This window comes from Harpia harpyja, chromosome 9 (assembly GCF_026419915.1).
Source record: "Harpia harpyja isolate bHarHar1 chromosome 9, bHarHar1 primary haplotype, whole genome shotgun sequence".
NCBI classification, from domain to species: domain Eukaryota; kingdom Metazoa; phylum Chordata; class Aves; order Accipitriformes; family Accipitridae; genus Harpia; species Harpia harpyja.
This window is the reverse complement of record NC_068948.1, coordinates 23,769,216-23,787,010: the sequence shown is the minus strand read 5'-3', so window position 1 is coordinate 23,787,010 and position 17,795 is coordinate 23,769,216. Positions and strand designations below refer to the sequence as shown.

General features: G+C 57.3%; 2 protein-coding genes across 3 annotated transcripts; one reads left to right on the top strand and one right to left on the bottom strand.

The window, feature by feature from the left end:
• Positions 1 to 847: 847 nt before the first annotated feature.
• On the top strand, positions 848 to 6,782 carry DOK4 (docking protein 4). Its single transcript, XM_052797752.1, has 9 exons — positions 848 to 944; positions 2,218 to 2,430; positions 3,281 to 3,388; positions 3,823 to 3,937; positions 4,032 to 4,151; positions 4,249 to 4,438; positions 4,751 to 4,889; positions 4,979 to 5,102; positions 5,202 to 6,782. The coding sequence occupies exons 2-9, from the start codon at positions 2,365 to 2,367 to the stop codon at positions 5,324 to 5,326; spliced, it is 987 nt and encodes a 328-aa protein (XP_052653712.1). The 5' UTR covers positions 848 to 944; positions 2,218 to 2,364; the 3' UTR covers positions 5,327 to 6,782.
• Positions 6,783 to 7,577: 795 nt separating this feature from the next.
• POLR2C (RNA polymerase II subunit C) lies at positions 7,578 to 17,767 on the bottom strand. Of its 2 annotated transcripts, XM_052795786.1 has the most exons (10): positions 17,761 to 17,767; positions 17,582 to 17,670; positions 17,196 to 17,245; positions 16,848 to 16,916; positions 16,611 to 16,663; positions 16,356 to 16,484; positions 15,239 to 15,290; positions 14,558 to 14,726; positions 9,857 to 9,931; positions 7,578 to 9,197 (listed from the first exon to the last, which is right to left on the bottom strand). In XM_052795786.1, exons 2-10 carry the CDS (start codon positions 17,665 to 17,667, stop codon positions 9,053 to 9,055), a joined length of 828 nt encoding a protein of 275 aa, XP_052651746.1. In that variant the 5' UTR covers positions 17,668 to 17,670; positions 17,761 to 17,767; the 3' UTR covers positions 7,578 to 9,052. The 2 variants fall into 2 exon arrangements, with proteins under 2 accessions (XP_052651746.1, XP_052651741.1); XM_052795781.1 differs by lacking the exon at positions 17,761 to 17,767 and having other exon boundaries at positions 17,582 to 17,720.
• Between the last annotated feature and the right edge of the window lie 28 nt (positions 17,768 to 17,795).

Sequence of the window (17,795 nt, the reverse complement as noted above, 5' to 3'; positions counted from 1 at the left end):
GAGGATGGAGGAGACGGGAGGGGACAGCATGGGGCAGAAATGGCGTTTCTCCATCAGTGGGGCTGGATGTGTGGCTGCTGGTGTCACCCCGCTGCCATCGCTGCCCCCATGCTTGGGCACAAGCCCAGCTCATGTGTAAAGCCCATCCCTGTGCCTGTGAAGCGAGAAGCAGGAGTTGCGGGGCGGCTAATAATGCTCATGGCCATAGAGGTGCCCACATCTGCAGGGCTGCGGCGGGCAGGCAAAGGTGGTCGCTCTCCTACGGGTGCAGGGGTGCTCACCCATGGGTGCTGACTGCCCCAGCCCAGGCCCCTGCAGGCTAGCCCCCCCAGAGCAGGGCCTCATAGGGCTTTGGAGGAGCTCAGACACAACCTTATTAAAAATTAATATTTCAGTGAGCTCATCCCCTCACTCTGCCTTTTAATTGATTGGCTGAAAGCATGGCTCTTTGCTGCTCACAGGTTTTTTTTAATGTCTTTTTATTTCCAGCGATTATTCATTTTTTTATGGCCCAACAAGTGAGGCTGCGGGGGTGGAGGTGCCTGCAGGCGATTTCAGTGGGGGCCGTGAAAAGCAGAGTTTTGGGGGGCGCAGAAGGGGGGGACGGGGATGAGGAGATGTCTGCCTGCGCCTAGGGTCAGTGGCTCGGTGAGAAGCTGCCGCCGCCCGTCAGTCACCACGGGGCATTCACTCTGAAGCCTAATGATGTGCATGCAGGAAACCTTTCCAAGGTGGCCAGTTGTGGCTCTGGCGGGCCTGGGCCGAGCGAGGCCGGGCCCGGAGGGACGGCGGAGGCAGCCCGGGGTGAAGGGGGGTGGGGTGGGGGGCGGGGCCGGGGGGGCGTGGTCTGGGCGGGACCGGGGCGGGCGGGGCCGCGCGGCTCCAGGGCTCGCAGCGACGCGGAGCCGGACGCCGGAGCCACCGCCTGCAGCGGGAGGGTCCGGGTAAGGCCGGGGACGGGACGGGACGGGACTACGCGGCAGGGGACCGGCTGCGGGGGGACGTGACACGGGACGGGGCTTGGCCGAGGTGACAAGCGTCGGGGGGGCCCGGCCGGGGGGTGACAGCGCGGGGAGGGAGGATGCCGGTGAGAGCGGCGACCTGGGGGTGATGGAGGGGTGAGGAGTGCGGGGGCTTGGGGGTGACCGACGTGACAGATCAGGGGGTGGGTTGGGTCGGGGGGGGGGCAGGAGGTGCCCCCCCCAGCATCTCTGAATTCCCTTCGGGTGCTGATGTGCGTGGGGTGGGGGTGATGGAGGGGGATGTTCCCCTCAGAGGCGAGCGCGGGCTCCAGTCCCTCTGGGGACAGCGGAGGGTCCCTAGGGTGCTGTCCCAGCCCCCATCATCCCCATTCCCTGGTCCCGATGGGCCACGGGCCACCCCAGAGCAGCATCTGGGGTCCCAGGCAGCGGGATCAGCCTGGGTCCTGAGGGGGGGGGGACGGGGGACACAAGCCATCCTGGTGGTACCCAGACAGGCTGTGGCAGTGGTTGTGGTGGCTGGGGGGGGACACTGGGGCGTAGTCGCTGCGCGATGGCCCCTGTGGTCTGTCCCTGATGGGATGGATGGGGCTGGATCCCCCTGGGTGCTGGGGCTTTGGGGACCAGGGCGTCACCGGAATGGAGCAGTCGGGCTCCCGAGCATCCCTGGGGATGGCCCCATCCCGTTTCCTAGGTTACTGCCTTCTCTAGGGGATTTTTCCAGCTGGGAAAGGAACCTGGTGGGAACTGGGTAGCAGGACCAGGCGGGGACCAGGCTGAATGAGGCCGAGCTCATGGCAAGGCTGGAGGGAGGCTGGGTTGCACCGGGGGAGGGGGTGAGATTGGGAGCCGGGGTCCCTTTGGCACCCGGTGCTGGGGCCAAAGCACCCCATGGCAGAGCTGGCCTGGCTGGGCAAGAGGTTGTTAACACTGAACCCTACTGATGCCCAGCAGCCGGGGCCATGTTGCTGCCCAAGTGAGCAGTCTGGGAGGAAGGAGGGACAGTACAAGAGGCGGTGGAGACCTGTGGGAGAGGTCCAGCGTGGGTGTCCCCTGGGAGACATGTTGGGGCTGGTGGCGCTGGGACCACTTGTGCGTGCTGGCCTGGCACTGCCGCGCTGGCAGGGGTTAACACCGGATTGTTCCACTCGGATGGTTCAGGCAGCGAAGGGAGGAGGAAGAGGAGGAGGAGGAGGAGGAAGGTGTCACCCGTCGATCTGTCATTTCTCTTTTCCAGCCAGGATGGGGGACACCGCTAGCACCAAGCTGGGCCGGCGGTGAGGCGGGGGGGGTACGGAGGAAGAGGATGGAGAGGGGGGGGCGAAGGTGAAGGCAGGCAGCCCCCCCCTCCCAAAATATCCCCCCACCCCATCGGGCCATCACCATGGCGACGAATTTTAACGACATCATTAAGCAAGGCTACGTGAGGATGAAGAGCAAGAAGCTGGGGGTGAGTGGGGGTCTCAGGGAATGGAGGGTGTGGGGGAGCACCCGTGGATTTGGGGTGCTGGTTGCTGCGAGAGGTGACGTGGCGGGTTCCCCCGGCCTCGTTGCTTCTCGTGGCAACCTGCACCCCTGGTTTTGGATTGAATAAGCAGCATTTTGGGGGCTGGGGGGGGGTGGTGCAGGGGCAGACCACTTGTTGGTACCCAAATCATCCAGCAGCCCCAGGGGCTCAGATCCTGCACCGGGTGGCACCCCATCATCGGACACAGGTCACCGTGGGGATTTGGGGGTGTCTCTGAGCCCTCCCCACCACCCCCCCATGCCTCAGTTTCCCTCCACACCCAATTTTGGCACCGGGGATGCCCCACGCTGGTGGGGGGTCTGCTGGGTGCAAATTAGGAGGATGCTGGAGTGCAGCACCCTTAGGTGGGGGGTCAGGGGGTTTGGTCACCCGCCTCCATCGCTCAGAGCCAGCAGCAATGAGCATGCTGGGTAATTTCACGCTAATTAGGGAGAACAAAGAGGGAGCGGGCTTGGGGGGGGGACATGCTTGGGGACGATGGCCCCGCCACCCCTGGAGGCAGGGGCTGCGGGAGAGGGGACAGGGAGACATTGGGATGGGGGTCCCTTTGGGACCCTTACCCGTGTTCATTAATTAAGCTCATTAATTAGCATTGGTGGGGGTGGGGGGGATGATGGCAGCCCTGGGATATCCCCAGCCCCAGCATCCCCTCCTGTCCCCAGGCCAGCGGGGTCAGCAGGACAGGGCAGGGGTCCTGGGGAAGGGGATGGGGACATGGGGATAGGGACCCCCACCTGCACCGCAGCAGCTGCCGGCACTCTCTGTCTGGCAGATCTACCGGCGGTGCTGGCTGGTCTTCCGGAAATCCTCCAGCAAAGGGCCCCAGCGCCTGGAGAAGTACCCGGATGAGAAGTCAGCGTGCCTGCGTGGGTGCCCCAAGGTGAGAGGGTGCGGTGGAGGGGTGCTGGGTGCTGCCTGCTGCTTGGGGCCACATGCCAGAGTGGGTCCCTCCTCACCTAAACTTGCTGGGCTGAAGCTGGGTGGCTGTCGCTCCATGTACTTCAGTGGGATGCAGCAGTGTCTGGGTGCTGCAGGGTCTGGGTGCTGCAGGGGCCACGTTTGGGTGCAGCAGCCAGGGCCTTGGTGCAGCAGCTGGGGTCTGGGTGCCACCGAGCTCTGGGTGCAGCAGCCAGGATCTGAATGCCACGGTGGCCAGGTCTGGGTGCCGCAAGGGCCGGGGTCTGGGTGCAGCAGCCAGGATCTGGGTGCCACGGCAGCCAGGATCTGGGTGCAGCAGCAGCTGGGTTCTGGGTGCAGCGAGTCTGGGTTTGGGTGCAGCCCTCAGTAACCCCCCCCTCCCCGTCACCTCCACAGGTGACTGACATCAGCAATGTCAAGTGCATCACCCGGCTGCCCAAGGAGACCAAGAGACAGGCTGTGGCCATCGTTTTCACTGATGACTCTGCCCGGACCTTCACCTGTGATTCGGGTATGGGGCAGCGCGCAGGGGAGCCGGGCTGGGGTGCCAGGGGGGCACCCTGGTTTGGCCAGGGTTGCCCAGGGGCTGCGGTGGTGCCTTGCAGAGCTGGAGGCGGAGGAGTGGTACAAGACGCTGTCAGTGGAATGCCTGGGCGCCCACCTGAACGACATCAGCCTGGGGGAGCCTGACCTGCTGGCGCCCGGCGTGCAGTGCGAGCAGACGGGTGAGTGCGCTGCGGCGGGGCGTTTGCTCGGGGCTCGGCCTCACTGCGCACCCCCCCGAATTATTTTATTTTATTTTATTTTTTTTTCCCTCTCCAGACCGGTTCAACGTGTTCCTCCTCCCTTGCCCCAACCTGGACGTTTACGGCGAGTGCAAGCTGCAGATCACCCACGAAAACATCTACCTCTGGGACACACACAACCCCCGGGTGAAGCTGGTCTCCTGGCCCCTCTGCTCCCTGCGCCGCTACGGGCGTGACGCCACTCGCTTCACCTTCGAGGCCGGACGGTGAGATGTCACCCTCGCTGGGACGGGGACCATTGCTGGGTGCCTTCATCCTGCTGGGTGCAGCAGGAGGCAGCACTGCTGCCATCGCCCCGGGGCAGGCCTGATGCTGGGGTGATGGCCACAGCCTGCATAGGGTGCCCCACGGCCGGGGAGGTTTGGGGCTGGTGCTGGTCCCAGCTCAGCACCATGGAGGGGACACAGGGACAGCACTTAAAGCATGGGAAGCTGGGCCGGCTGCCACCCTGGGGGGGGTATTTTTTATCGTCCCTTGGCTTGGGGACCCCGGTGACACCCCGTGCCCCGTCCCCACAGGATGTGTGACGCGGGGGAAGGTCTCTACACCTTCCAGACCCAGGAGGGAGAGCAGATCTACCAGCGCGTGCACAGTGCCACGTTGGCCATTGCCGAGCAGCACAAGAGGGTCCTGCTGGAGATGGAGAAGAACGTCAGGGTGAGCTCCAGCCCACCCTGGGGACACGGCTTGGGTGGGGGGGTTGGGGCACCCTGTGTCACCCTCACCCCCCCCCTCATCCACCGCAGCTGCTGAACAAGGGCACCGAGCACTTCTCCTACCCCTGCACCCCCACCACCATGCTGCCCCGCAGTGCCTACTGGCACCACATCACCGGCTCCCAGAACATGGCCGAGTCCTCCAGCTACGCCGGTGAGTGTCCCTGTCCCCCACTGAGGAGCCGCTGCTCCTCCAGCCCCCGGAGCGTGTGTGTCCCCCCCCCGACGAGCCCACCCTCTGCTTCGTCCCCAGGGGAGGCGTACACGGGCCCCCAGGCCAGCTCGGACACCGACCTCCTCAACAGGTTCATCTTGCTGAAGCCAAAGTCCTCCAAAAGCGACAAGCCTGAAAGCAGGGAGCCCACATCATCCCCATGAGCCGGCGGGGGGGGGGAACAGGACCACGGCAGGGCTCCCCTTTTTCTTCCCCAAGAGGTGGCAAGGATGCAGGCAGCCACCCCTCTGAGTCCCCGGGAAGACCGAGCTGGGACATCTTCCGTGCCAAGACCTGGGGGGAACAGGCGCTGGCTCACACCCTGGCCTGACGTTAGTGGAGATGACGGCTGGCTCAGCCTCGACTGACTTGAAATATATATTGAATACCCGTATTATAAGTGATTTTTCCTTCTCACATGAATGCAAACTTTGTGGCCGCTGAAGAACCCTCAGGCAGAGATGCTCAGAGGTTTTTTGATTCTTGGGGAATCCAGCTGGGAGGTGAAGAGGCAGGGGGGTATCAAGAAATGTGGTGTGGTTTTTGTGAGAGGGGAAGGCTGGAGCATCGCCCTGCCGCAGGGACAGAGCAGCGCTGGAAGATGTGGCTGTGCCAGGCTGATGGTGCGGGGTCCCAGCATCTCACACCCCACCCTGTGAAAAGTAGGGTGCTCCTGGGGATGACGCCCCACCACCCCTGAGCTGATTTTTTGCACTTCTTGAAGCTATTTAAACACTCGCTGTAGAATTGAGATGTCTCAGGAGAAACTGGTTTTCCTTCTGGGGGATCGGCTGGGGTGAGCGGCCTGGCAGAGCCAAGCCCCCGATGGCTTTCTGGGGCTGCCCCCACCCCAGCACTCCTCACTCCTCCACCCACAGCCGCTCCCCCTGGCCATGCCCCTGGTTTATCTGCTGGTGGGCAACCCAGGGACTGGTTTTGGCCAGTAGCATCTGTCCCTTGAGGGGGCAACTTTGTGGATCTAAAAAGTCCCTGGGCAGAGAAGCCCATGCCGATAGGGGGAGAGCCGCATTTCTCCATGCATTCCCATCGTCCTCGCTCCCTCCTTGCCTGCCAGTTCGGCTGGGTGAAAGCCCTTCCCTGGGGTGGGGAGCTGGGTTTCATGTGCTGAACTGGAAAGCAATTGATTTTTTCTAGTTCTCCTATTTATTGACCTCCTTTAGAAGGGCTATCTTTTTATTGCCGTGCAAACCTTGGTGTTTCTTTGGAGTCTTCTTTCGGTCTGGGTTGGGTGGTCAGTGGTTTTATTTCCGCCCTTAAAGCTCCAGGTCCGTGCTTTGAGGACCGGGAGTGTTGTGATGTGGGAACCTGTGGTCTGTAAATACTGTGTCTTGGGTTGGTGTAGCTTGTGGCTGAGGCTGGGGGCGGGGATGGCGGGACAGAAGACAGCTGCTCCCTGCAGCACTGCCAGGCGCCGAGGGGCTCATTGGTACCCCAGCACCAGCCGGTAGCACATCCTCCCCCAGGTGAGAGGTGTAACCCGCTCTCTTTTCCCAGCTACACACCTCATCTGGAAAAGATTTCACATTTATTACCAAAAATGTTTGGGTTTTCTTTTTTTTAAGGAGTTGCTCAATGAATAAACAATCCTTATCCACCCTTCCTGTTTGTCCGTTCCATCCAAACGCGCTCGGGAAGTGCGAGTGGGAGTAGTGCCTGCCAGAGAGAAAAATGCTGATGCGGGGAGATTTCCTGACGCTCCCAGCAGCGTGCTTGGCTCAAAGCTTTGTTCTGCCTCCAGCCATGGCCAGGACATTTCAAGTGAAGCCCTAAAACCACTGGGGAGGGTAGAAGGGTGGAGTGAGTTGCCACCCTCCATCGACCAACCCCAAGTGAAACAGGATGCCAGCACCCCACTGTCACCCCTCACCTCCAGCCACCCACGGCTCCGGGGACATGCCAGGGCAGTGGTGGCTCCAAGTCCCTGGGCGAAGGAGTTTCAAGCTGCTCCATCTCCCAGCTCTTGCAGAATTGTGCCAGTTCAGTTACCCGTGCCGTGACTGTCCAGCAGAGCACTGGCCTCAAGGGGAGACAGCCACGCCAGCTGGGGCAGCGCTTCCTCCAGGGACGGGAGGGAAGTCTTGGGGAGCCATGCTGCAACCGGCTGTGCCAGGGCAAGGACACTGAAGCAGCAGCCCGGCTGCAGGAGCTCTTCCCTGGAAGGGAGGGCAGTGCTGACTTGGGCTGCTCTCTCCTACTCAGCATGAGCACCCATCCCAGCACCACAAACCATTCCCATGCCCCACGTCCATGCTGGGACAAGCACAGTGGCACGCATGCCTTCCCCTCCCTCCCAGCCCCCACGGTGAGGACAAGGCAGATCTCTCCAGGAAAGCATCACTGAGAAGCTCATCCCAAGTCCTGCTGGGCACTGACAGAAGGGAGGAGAATTTGGAATAATGTGAAAAGATTATTCTTTTATTCATTACTAGTCAGATGATTGTTTCAGCACAGTTAGATTGTTTTCCATTGATCTTGGAAACATAAAATACTCTGGAAGGTTCTGACATTATGCCTGTATGATTTTTGCAAGAAGGGATCGCATTGGGGTTTTTTTCAGCAATGAACAAAACAGTGTTTGGAGTTCATTGAAGAATCTTAATTTTATATTATTCAGATGCATATCAGTGACAACCTATTTTAAACATCATTTTTGGAAGAAAAAAATTTTTTTTGTGGGTGCTGGTCTCTTCTGTCAGGTGGCTGGAGATAGGACAAGAGGAAATGGCCTCAAGTTGAGGCAAGGGAGATTTAGGTTAGATATTAGGAAAAATTTTTTTACTGAGAGGGTTGTCAAACATTGGAATAGGCTGCCCAGGGAAGTGGTTGAGTCACCATCCCTGGAGGTATTCAAAAAGCGAGTGGACGGGGTAATTCAGGACATGGTTTAGTGGGCATGGTTGATGGTTGGACTTAATGATCTTGAAGGTCTTTTCCAACCTAAATGATTCTATGATTCTATGAGAAGGGGTGACCCAGGCAATCACTGGAGCCCTTCAGCCACTGCCACGGTGGTCACGGTTTGGGACCTGCACCAAGCTCCAGCCCAGCACACAACCCACCTTGGGGCTGCAGGCACATTGGAAGTTGTCAGCCAGGGGTTATTAATGATGGACTCCCTGCCATCCCAGCGCCTAACATAAAGATTATATAGTGCATGGGTAAAGTCTGCTCCAAAGGAGTCTTTAAATACAGCTGAGCCTGCCTGGCTCATCTGGGCTTCCCTTCAGCACTGCCTTCTGCAGCATCTCGCTTACCACCCCAGCCTCAAACATCTGCTTTAAATGTAGCGCTGGATCGGTAAATGACGGCCTACCTGCTGGAGGGGATTCTGGTCTCCTTAGGAGATTATGTCAAGAGCAGCAATCAGCAGTAGAGAGCTATGCTCCCTCCAAAGCAAATCTCATTAAGTTAATGTCTATTGGAGAGAAGTAAATGACGCGACATCTCCTCCTGCAGCCCCAGACGAGCTTTCAGGGATGACAAAACACAGAGGGGGTAAGGCTTTATTCAGCACAGAAGGACTGGACATGCAAATAAGGTAGGGTTGTGTAACTGAGGTACACCTCTTCCCAATGCCAAACACCACATGGCCAGGATCCAAAACTCTGGCCTAAAACTCTGGAATCACTTAGAGACAAAGCCTGTTCCAGTGAAGATGCTCACCGATTCCCTTCCTGCTTTACCCTACACATCAAGCTGGCTTTCCCTGGGAAGGGGGGCCAGGGAAGAGGTGTCACCAACCAGCACAGCTGGGCCAGGAGAGGCAGAGGGAGATGGGGAGGTAAAAGCCTTGGCCCAGAGTGCTGCTGGGCAGAGCCAGGAACCTTCTGCCTCACTCACACCTGAGCATTCTCTTGCAAGGGGTCATCTCAGTTTATAGTGAGGACGTCGCTCTGAATCTCGTGGCTCAGCTGGGTCTGGAGGTCACTCAGTTTCTTCTTCAGGCCAGACAGCGCGGAGAGAACGATGGTCTCCGGGCGCAGAGAACCACAGGACTCCACGTTGTAATAAAACCTGAGGTTACAAGCCAGGGGGTTAAGTCACCATCTGCTCTGCGAGGAGGTGCAAAATCAGAGAGCACCTGCAGAGTGGTTCCAGCCCATCTGGAGCCACCACAGGGAGATCTGCTGGGAATCCCAACCATCAGCATCATTCACCTCCCAACTGGGCAAGAGCCAGCACTGCCCCTCTACAACCACCATGCCAACACTCGTGACTCCACAGGCTGCAAGAGCGCTTCTGAGATTTTTTTTCTGTTCAGCACTGTGACTTGCGAGCCAGCACAGAGCCCCATGCCACAGAGTAAGGCTGGCTGCAGGCACTTCTGCAGTGCAAATAACCTGGGTACCACCAGCAATCAGAGCATGAGAGCCCCACATGGGTGAATAAATATCCTAAGCCATTTTCCCCTGCAGGCCTCACACTTCACCGAGTGCTGCACTGCCGTACTTGATAACGTGAACTCAGGAGAGCCATCTAGTATCTCCCGGAGGGGAAAAGCTGCCAGGCCTGGGCATATAACCAGTTAACTCCAACTTCTGCCCTGCTTTTCAGGGAACACCAGGTCCCTGGGCTGGCAAACTTCAGCACAGAGTAGATACTCTTGTATTAATGAAAGCCAAAAGAAATGCACCCAGCTAGTCCCAGCTGTGGCAGTGCATTCAGCTTCCTACCTCTCTGGCTTCCCATTGGGGTCATAGGGAGCCTGAGCATCCTCCTCGTCAATCTCCGAGTACTCACTCTTGGGCCTGGAATCAAACAGCAGGAAAGGTTAGCACAGAGCCCAGGCACTCTGCGGCACTGTTTGGCCCCAGAGAGTGAGAACTGGGGCTCACATCCAGCAGACAAAGGAGCAGTCATCAAACGAACGTCAAGTCACAGAAGAAAGCTGTCCCCCTGTATTGGCTTTGTGTGGCAAGGTTTTGGTAGCGGGGGGGGGTTACAGGGGTGGCTTCTGTAAGAAGCTGCTGGAAGCTTCCCCTGTGTTCGAGAGCCAATACCAGCCGGCTCTAAGATGGACCCGCCACCAGCCAAGGCCGAGCCAATCAGCGATAGTGGTAACGCCTCTGTGATAACATTTTTAAGAAGGGAAAAAAAAGTTGGGACAGATGGAAACGGCAGCCGGAGAAAGGAGTGAGAACATGTAAGAGAAACAACCCTGCAGACACCAAGGTCAGTGAAGAAGGAGGGGGAGGAGATGCTCCAGGTGCCGGAGCAGAGATTCCCCTGCAACATGGTGAGGCAGGCTGTCCCCCTGCAGCCCATGGAGGTCCACGGTGGAGCAGATATCCACCTGCAGCCCGTGGAGGACCCCACACCGGAGCAGGTGGGTTCCCGAAGGAGGCTGTGACCCCGTGGGAACCCCGCACTGGAGCAGGCTCCTGGCACGACCTGCGGATCCGTGGAGAGAGGAGCCCACGGAGCAGGTTTTCTGGCAGGACTTGTGACCCTGTGGGGGACCCACGCTGGGGCAGTGTGCTCCTGAAGGACTGCACACCGTGGAAAGGACCCACGCTGGAGCAGTTCGTGAAGAACTGCAGCCCGTGGGAAGGACCCACGTTGGAGAAGTTCGTGGAGGACTGTCTCCCGTGGGTGGGACCCCACGCTGGAGCAGGGGAAGAGTGTGATGAGTCCTCCCGCTGAGGAGGATGAAGTGGCAGAAAATAACGTGTGATGAACTGACCGTAAACCCCATCCCCGTCCCCCTGTGCCACTTGGGGGGGGTTGGTAGAGAATCCGGGAGTGAAGTTGTGCCTGGGAAGAAGGGAGGGGTGGAGGGAAGGTGTTCCGAGATTTGGTTTTATTTCTCATTACCCTACTCTGGTTGATTGGCAGTAAATTAACTTAATTTTCCCCAAGTTGAGTCTGTTTTGCCCGTGACGGTAATCGGTGAGTGATCTCTCCTGTCCTTATCTCAACCCACAAGCTCTTTGTTATATTTTTCTCTCCCCTGTCCAGCTGAGGAGGGGGAGTGACAGAACGGCTTTGGTGGGCACCTGGCGTCCAGCCAGGGTCAACCCACTACACCCCCACATTGCCCTTTCTAGCTCCTCATTAAAGCCACACAGTCACCCAGCAGCACCGGAGGAAGAGGCTCAGCCCTGCTCTGCCCAAACTCAGCGGGCCCTGTGTGGGGTACTGTGGCTCCATCCACCTACACTGGCACACTCTGGCAGGTGCTTACAGCAAAGGCATGTCGATGCCTGAAGGGGCTGTGTTTATGGAGCCTGGACACTGTGGAGCAATGGACCTTGTGTTATCTTTTCTTTCTACTCTTCACTGCAGCACTCCAGCACTCGGTCTGTGCAGCACAGCTGAGATGGAAAGGCCTGGTCAGTTTGTGCCTAGCAGGATAAAAAATCTCCTGTACTTCAGACACCAGCTGCGTCAGTGAGCCCTGTCCTGATGTCCTGCACCTCCACTCCTCTACACACATCGCTACCAAAATCACTGCAATACCTGTGCATCAGCTAGGCCAACACATCTTTCTACCTGTTGTGTCCCTTGACTTACAAAGCATCATACTGGAGAGACTGTTTGGAAGCACTTAATCCATGTAAGAAAACCCAAAGCCTTGAGCTGAGAAGCCAGCACAGAAAATCTTGTGCCCACCAAGGTCTCCTGCTGACCTTCCTCTGCCCCAGCAATGTCAAGAAAGGCTGATCCTAGCACCCTATCATCAGCTGCCTTAAATAAAGCTGCACTTCCCAAACAAATACTCCATCTGTAACAAACCACTGAGAGAGATAAAGTGTTAACGGAGCTGGGCCTTCATGTTACTTGCAGAACCAGCCATGACTGAAAACAGGGCAGAGGTTTCCACCACCACGACAGCTGCTTCGAGAGTCCAGCTGCGTGCCAGTGCTCTGCCAACAGCCTCAAAAAGCAATTAGCATGAAAAACCAAACTAAAAATAATAACTAGCCTTGGACAGCAGAGGCCTTTGTATTGCCTTCACAGAGAATCAGATGAACTTGGAAAGGCAGACATATCATCAGGGAACAGGCAGCTCCTATGTCAATCTTCCTTAGGGATTTTTCCAACTTTTACATATATTTTGTCAAGAACGTCTCAAAAACTGTTTCCAGGTACCCAGCCTGTTGTATAACACACCAGGTTCCTGAAGACACAGCTGACTCTGCCACCAAACAAAAGAATTCCCTGGCCACCCAGCCAGGGAATCACCCATTGCCGAGGTACATGTGCTCGGCCACGCAGCTGGGGTTGTTCTCCATGACACCGACATCTCCAAAAACCCAAACTCTCCAGAAGTCACACTGTGACATTTCCATGTACAAAAAGGTGGCAAACCCGATGATACCTCAGCCTGCCTGGCACCTGTCTGTCCAATTCAAAGCAATATGCCAGGTCTGTCACTTCATCAGCGTCAAAGACTTACTATCTAGCGACACAGAAATTAAACCAGAGAATTTTTACAGCACCAAGATGAAACCTAGAATTATTTCAAATCCTGATTTGAAATTCCACATCACAGAGACATTCTTGCTTCTCAAGCATCCAATCTATCACCCAGACAATCAACTGAACTTTGGGGCAATTTACCTGCCAACAAATCATTTGGAAACTTCAAAACTACCCCGTTCCACTTCCAAAACTGCCAGTGACAAAGGACAGGCTAGCACGTTAACTCTTGTGACATGCTACTAACCACAAAACTGCTGAGCAGCATCCTCCTTGGCTCTGCACCACCTCACCACAACCGGCCTCTCACAGACCATCCCCCCGACAGCCTGGTCAGGAGCTGGCAGTTCCCAAAGTCCAGTTACAGCCCACACGTGCAGGTCATCAACGCTAAGGAAAATGCCCATTTCCAGATTTCCAGCATTACCAGCCAGCTTGGTTCCTACTGCAGATCCCAGAGCACCACCCTGACCAAGCGCTGAAGGAGCTGAATGCCTGGCATGTCCCGTTCTCACCCAGACTGACTGAACCAGACTGACGAACGCACCCTACATAGCCCATCAAAGCCAAGTGGGATTTGCTCCTTCCATCTGTAAAAGAGGGCTGGGATGGCTGCGGGCAGATCCCAGCCCATTTCATGCATGTTATGGATTCACCTACATCTCCACCCTCGGCAACAAAAGACTTCTCAAGTCTCCCGAGTGCAAACCTAGCCACACAGGATCTCCATGACAGCTCCTGAGCAGAAAGCCCCTGGCAGTCCAGCTGAGGTGTGAAATCTAGGCTAACAACCCCTCCAGGAAGCTCATTTACTGACAGCTAACTTAGCAAGGGACAGCGTAAGGCCATGCTCTGCAATGGGTCCGAGCACCCAGGCTTGGACCGGACAGTGTGGAAGTACAATAGTCCACTACCTGCCTGCTAGTGCTTGCAGCCATTTGCAGAGTCAAATCTGGCAGCGCAGGGCCTGGCGGCGACAGGAGGAAAACCTGCTGAGCCCCTTCTGCCGCTCAGCCTCCTCTCCAGCTGCAGCTCTGCTCAGGCTTTTGTTCCCGCTTGCTCAGCCCTGGCTTCTGCGGTCCCTGCACCAAATCCTGCTCCTGTACCGAGGTCTTCCCGACCTTGAGCGCAGCTCTGGCTGCTGCCCTGCTGTTATGGCAGCATATCCACCACCCCCCCCAGTCCCTGCTCTCAGCCTGCTTTGGCTAAAGCACCTGGTTCCTCACTCTGCTGCTGGCTCCAGCGTGCTCGATGACAGGGTGTCTGCTAGGTGGTCACTGGGATGCAGAGCCAGGAGCAGCTCAGGTATCTACTCATGGAAAAGTGCTGCTAGGTGAAGTCCTCACTCTGGCCAAAGCAGCTTTCCAAAAGCAAAATCATGTCACTTTTAGATGAGATGCAGTGTGCTACTGGTACAGAATGATATGTCAGAGCAGAGGAAAGGGCCAGAGAGGAAAACCCTGCTGCCAGAGCTCATGCTCCAGGAGTGAGGAGATGTATGGGTGAAATGAGAGCCACACACTGGTCTTCCTCAAACAAACAGGGCTGCAAAATCAGCCTTGAAACCCAACCTTCCACTCTTTGCTCTTGTAGCAACCTCTTCTACCTTGCATGGATTTATTTGTTCCTCAGACCTTACCCTGACCTACAGACCACTTGTGCAGGGAAGAAAAAACAGGAACGAGTCATGGGGAAGAACATGAAAGTGAGGTAAAATAGCAGTGACAGTACGTGTAGGGGACAACAAGAGGTGGCCACAAACCAGTCCACCTTGCATGCAGCTGCAACCAAGTGACTGGCCCTGGTACCCTAACACAGGAGCAGAGTCTGTGCAAGGGGAAGTGACAGGCACGCTCACAATCACTTACTGACCCAAATTATCCCCAGGGCTGAAATGTAGGTGCCTGCTGGAAAATCTTTTCCAATCCCTCCAGACAGACATTAGGACATACCACTCTTCCGGTTTGGGGTATACGGTGTGCCTCAGCGCGTTGTCTGGGTCGTACTCGAATGCTACGCCTGCCGTGGGGTTCCACTTGGCGTGCTCCTTGCCAAAGCCCTTCTTGGCGTAGGCTCGCAGTCTCAGCTCCTGGCCCTTCCGCAGCTTCACAATGAGGATGTCTGCAGAAAAGCACACGCCCATTTGAGAAGGTTGCAGAGGAGAAATGAGTGTGCAGGATCACACTGGGGCAAAGGCAGGAATTTTTAGTGCCCAGGAAGATGTCACCAGAAGCCAGGGCTTGCTTGGATTCTTAGAGGGGCTCATCTGTGTCCTCAGAGAAGCTGGGAAACATCTTGCTAAGTAAAAAGGAGCTGCACATATGCCCAGAGGCACAGCTCAGGCCTCCAGGCAACAGCAGACAGCACAGCATTTTGCACCTCTGCTGTCTCTAAGCTCTCACAAGGAGAGAGAAGCACCCTCTGACACAGGACTTTAGTTCCGGGGATAACCTCTAAGTAGCATTAAGACAAAATGCTAACCCCACTGATGCAGTGATGCCAGTGTCTCTCAACTGCCAGCTTTACAGCTGCCTTACGGTTACACAGCTACTAAAGGAAGAATGAGTTCAAAGAGCCTGAAAGAAAAATTCATTTCCTCCTCCAGCTCTTATTCCCAGTGAAACACCACTTACCATCCTGCTCCACATAGTCATTGGGGTCGTTGTCTCTACTCCGAGATGTCACCTGCAGGAGAACATCAAAAGCAAGCGAATTAATGGCAAGATCAACTTTTTTCCCCACATCAAACAGCACTGGCCTACAAACATTAGCGACTGCACGGAGCCACTCTAGCGTGACTTACAGCAACAAATGCAGCCCACCCTATTTAACGGAAATTGGGACAATTCAGACAGCTGCAGCTAGGTATGCAATATCCCACTCCACCAACTTGTTTGCCTCCCGAGCTGCTCTCCCCCTCAGGATGGAGAGCGCTCCAGCCCAGCCCAGTGCTGCTGCGTGGTTCTGCGACGCAGCCCAAAGTCAATCCCACGACTGCTGGCAGGTGACACAAAGCACTCACAGCACCTCAGCTGAAGGGAGCAAGAGACAGCGGGCTACAGCTAGGCTTTAACCAGGCAGACACTGTCACCAGCCACCAGAAGCAGCCCCCAGGTTGTGGTGACATCCAGGTGTGGCCTCAATAGCATTTTAAAACATTCTCCATTAAGTGCCTTTGCATCTGTTCTGCTTTGGCGCCGCCAACCCTCCCCAAGGTGACTGGGCAAGGGCTGTTTGGCAGCAGTGCCCTGGCCCGGGCTCCTCACACCTTGCCGCGCTGAGAGCCAAGAACCAGAAAACCAGAGGCCTCCGGGTTGCTGCCAAGCCTTCGAAGAGGCTGACCTTGCCAGAGCCCCGCCAGCAAGCGGGCAAGAGAAGGCAGTGACATGGCAGCAGGACACAAGCGCACACGCTCCGAGTGTTCAAGGCGAGATGGAGGGGCAACACGAAAGCCTCCCAAGAGTTTGAGATGAGGGGTGCAGGATGAGGTTTTAACAAGGCCATGCTGCTTTGACACACCATCAGACAGCAAATGAAGGACAACAAGGTGAAGAAGAGGAGGGCTCTGGCGCACACGGCTGTTTCTGCAGATATTCCTGCTTTGCTCTCCCACTACATTTTAGTGGGGCTTTGGGCAATGTGAAACGTGCTCATAGCCCTTATTTTGTCCCCATCCCACGCGTTCGCCACCCCAGCCTCAACACAAACGTAGAGAGGGGACTTGCTGACAAGCGGGAAGATCGCACTGACCGGTATGACCCGGGGGTTGTTGGAGATGAGATCACGGGATGTGACGTGACGGGTCTGGTCTTCATTGCACCGGACATCAAGGGTGAACTCCACAGAGCACTCCGGACAGAACTCATCACATGTGCAGTCCTGGGACAGACATGGATCAAGACCTTTATGTCAAACCTCTCCCAGGAAGAAATTAGTAGCACTTCCCATCAGATCAGACACCCACCACCATCAAAATAAGCACCCGGGACATTTTGCTTGACTCACTCTGGAATATTGCATCTTATCCACAATGTCATCACTGGTGAGCGGGATGAGACCTGAGGGAAGAAGGAAATTGGGGGAATGTCTGAGTGAGATCACAGGAGCACCAACCCTCCTGCCGAGATGGGCAGAGGGACTGCAGCCTCCTGACAACCGTGTTTCAGCGTCTCCAGACTGATTTTGCCCACGACCTCTGCCTTGCTACACATCTTCATCTTCCTCCCCATGCCCGGCACTCACCCAGCCTGTGTGCAATGAATTCATCATGGAGCACGGAAGAGTTGGCGTCTATCTGGACCCAGTCGATGGCTGCAGAGAGGAAAAAGTCACGAGCTGAGAAATATTTCTGTGGGGAAAAGCTGAGCAGTTCGCGAGGGCGCAGAAAACGTTATGGGGACTACAATGACGCTGCGACAGCATCTGGTAATACACAGCACTGGCTAAACACGGGCAAGAGGAGCTGAAAGCAGCTTGGAGGTGCAGGACAAAATGGAGGGGAAGTGACGGGTGTAACGGGGAGAGCAGCCCAAGGGACGGTGACCTCCGGCCAGCACCGGAGGGTAAGCGACGGGACAGGACAGGTGGTACCTATGATGGGGACTTCAGCGATGAACACTCTTCGAATGGAATTCGCCACCCTGAGGGAGAGAAACGGCCGCCTTCAGGCACGAGGGAACGCGGAGCTTCGCAAACCCACCGCCCTGCCCGCAGAGACGCCGGCCGGGGCCCAGGGCGGGGCTTTGCCTCGGAGGCCCCGACCGGGCCCGCACCGAGGGCCGGGGGGGCCGTGCTGGCCGGGAGAGGCCGCCACCCGAGGGGGTCAATCCCCGCGGCCCGTCCCGCTGCACCTCCGGGGAGGCAGGGCCTGTGGCGGCGGCGGCGGCGGGGGGAGGGGGGCCGCCCCCCGGGGCCTACTGCGGCTGCCTGCTTCGTCCCGGGGCCCGGCCCGACCCCGGCCCCGCGGCGGTGCTCACGCCAGGTCCGTGTTCTCGATGATGAACTTGACGTTCTCGTCCGTCAGCTCGGTGATGCGCACGGTGGGCTGGTTGGCGTACGGCATGGCGGCCCCGCTCCGCTCCCGCCGCGCGCGCGCGCGCCCGCCCCCTACCGGCCGCCGCCTCCCGGAGGACCCGCCCGGTCCGTCCCCGCCCCGCGCCCCGCTCCCCGCTCCCCCCTCTCCGCCGCCGG

Bases quoted from the DNA above. Each gene is read 5' to 3' on its own strand.
- DOK4 (XM_052797752.1), top strand. From the start codon at position 2,365: ATGGCGACGAATTTTAACGACATCATTAAGCAAGGCTACGTGAGGATG. The intron at 4,152-4,248 runs GTGAGTGCGCTG...TTCCCTCTCCAG, and splicing joins CGTGCAGTGCGAGCAGACGG to ACCGGTTCAACGTGTTCCTC. The intron at 4,890-4,978 runs GTGAGCTCCAGC...CATCCACCGCAG, and splicing joins AGATGGAGAAGAACGTCAGG to CTGCTGAACAAGGGCACCGA.
- POLR2C (XM_052795786.1), bottom strand. From the start codon at position 17,667: ATGCCGTACGCCAACCAGCCCACCGTGCGCATCACCGAGCTGACGGAC. The intron at 16,917-17,195 runs GTACCACCTGTC...TCCTCTCTGCAG, and splicing joins CGCTGAAGTCCCCATCATAG to CCATCGACTGGGTCCAGATA. The intron at 16,485-16,610 runs GTGAGTCAAGCA...TGTCTGTCCCAG, and splicing joins ATAAGATGCAATATTCCAGA to GACTGCACATGTGATGAGTT.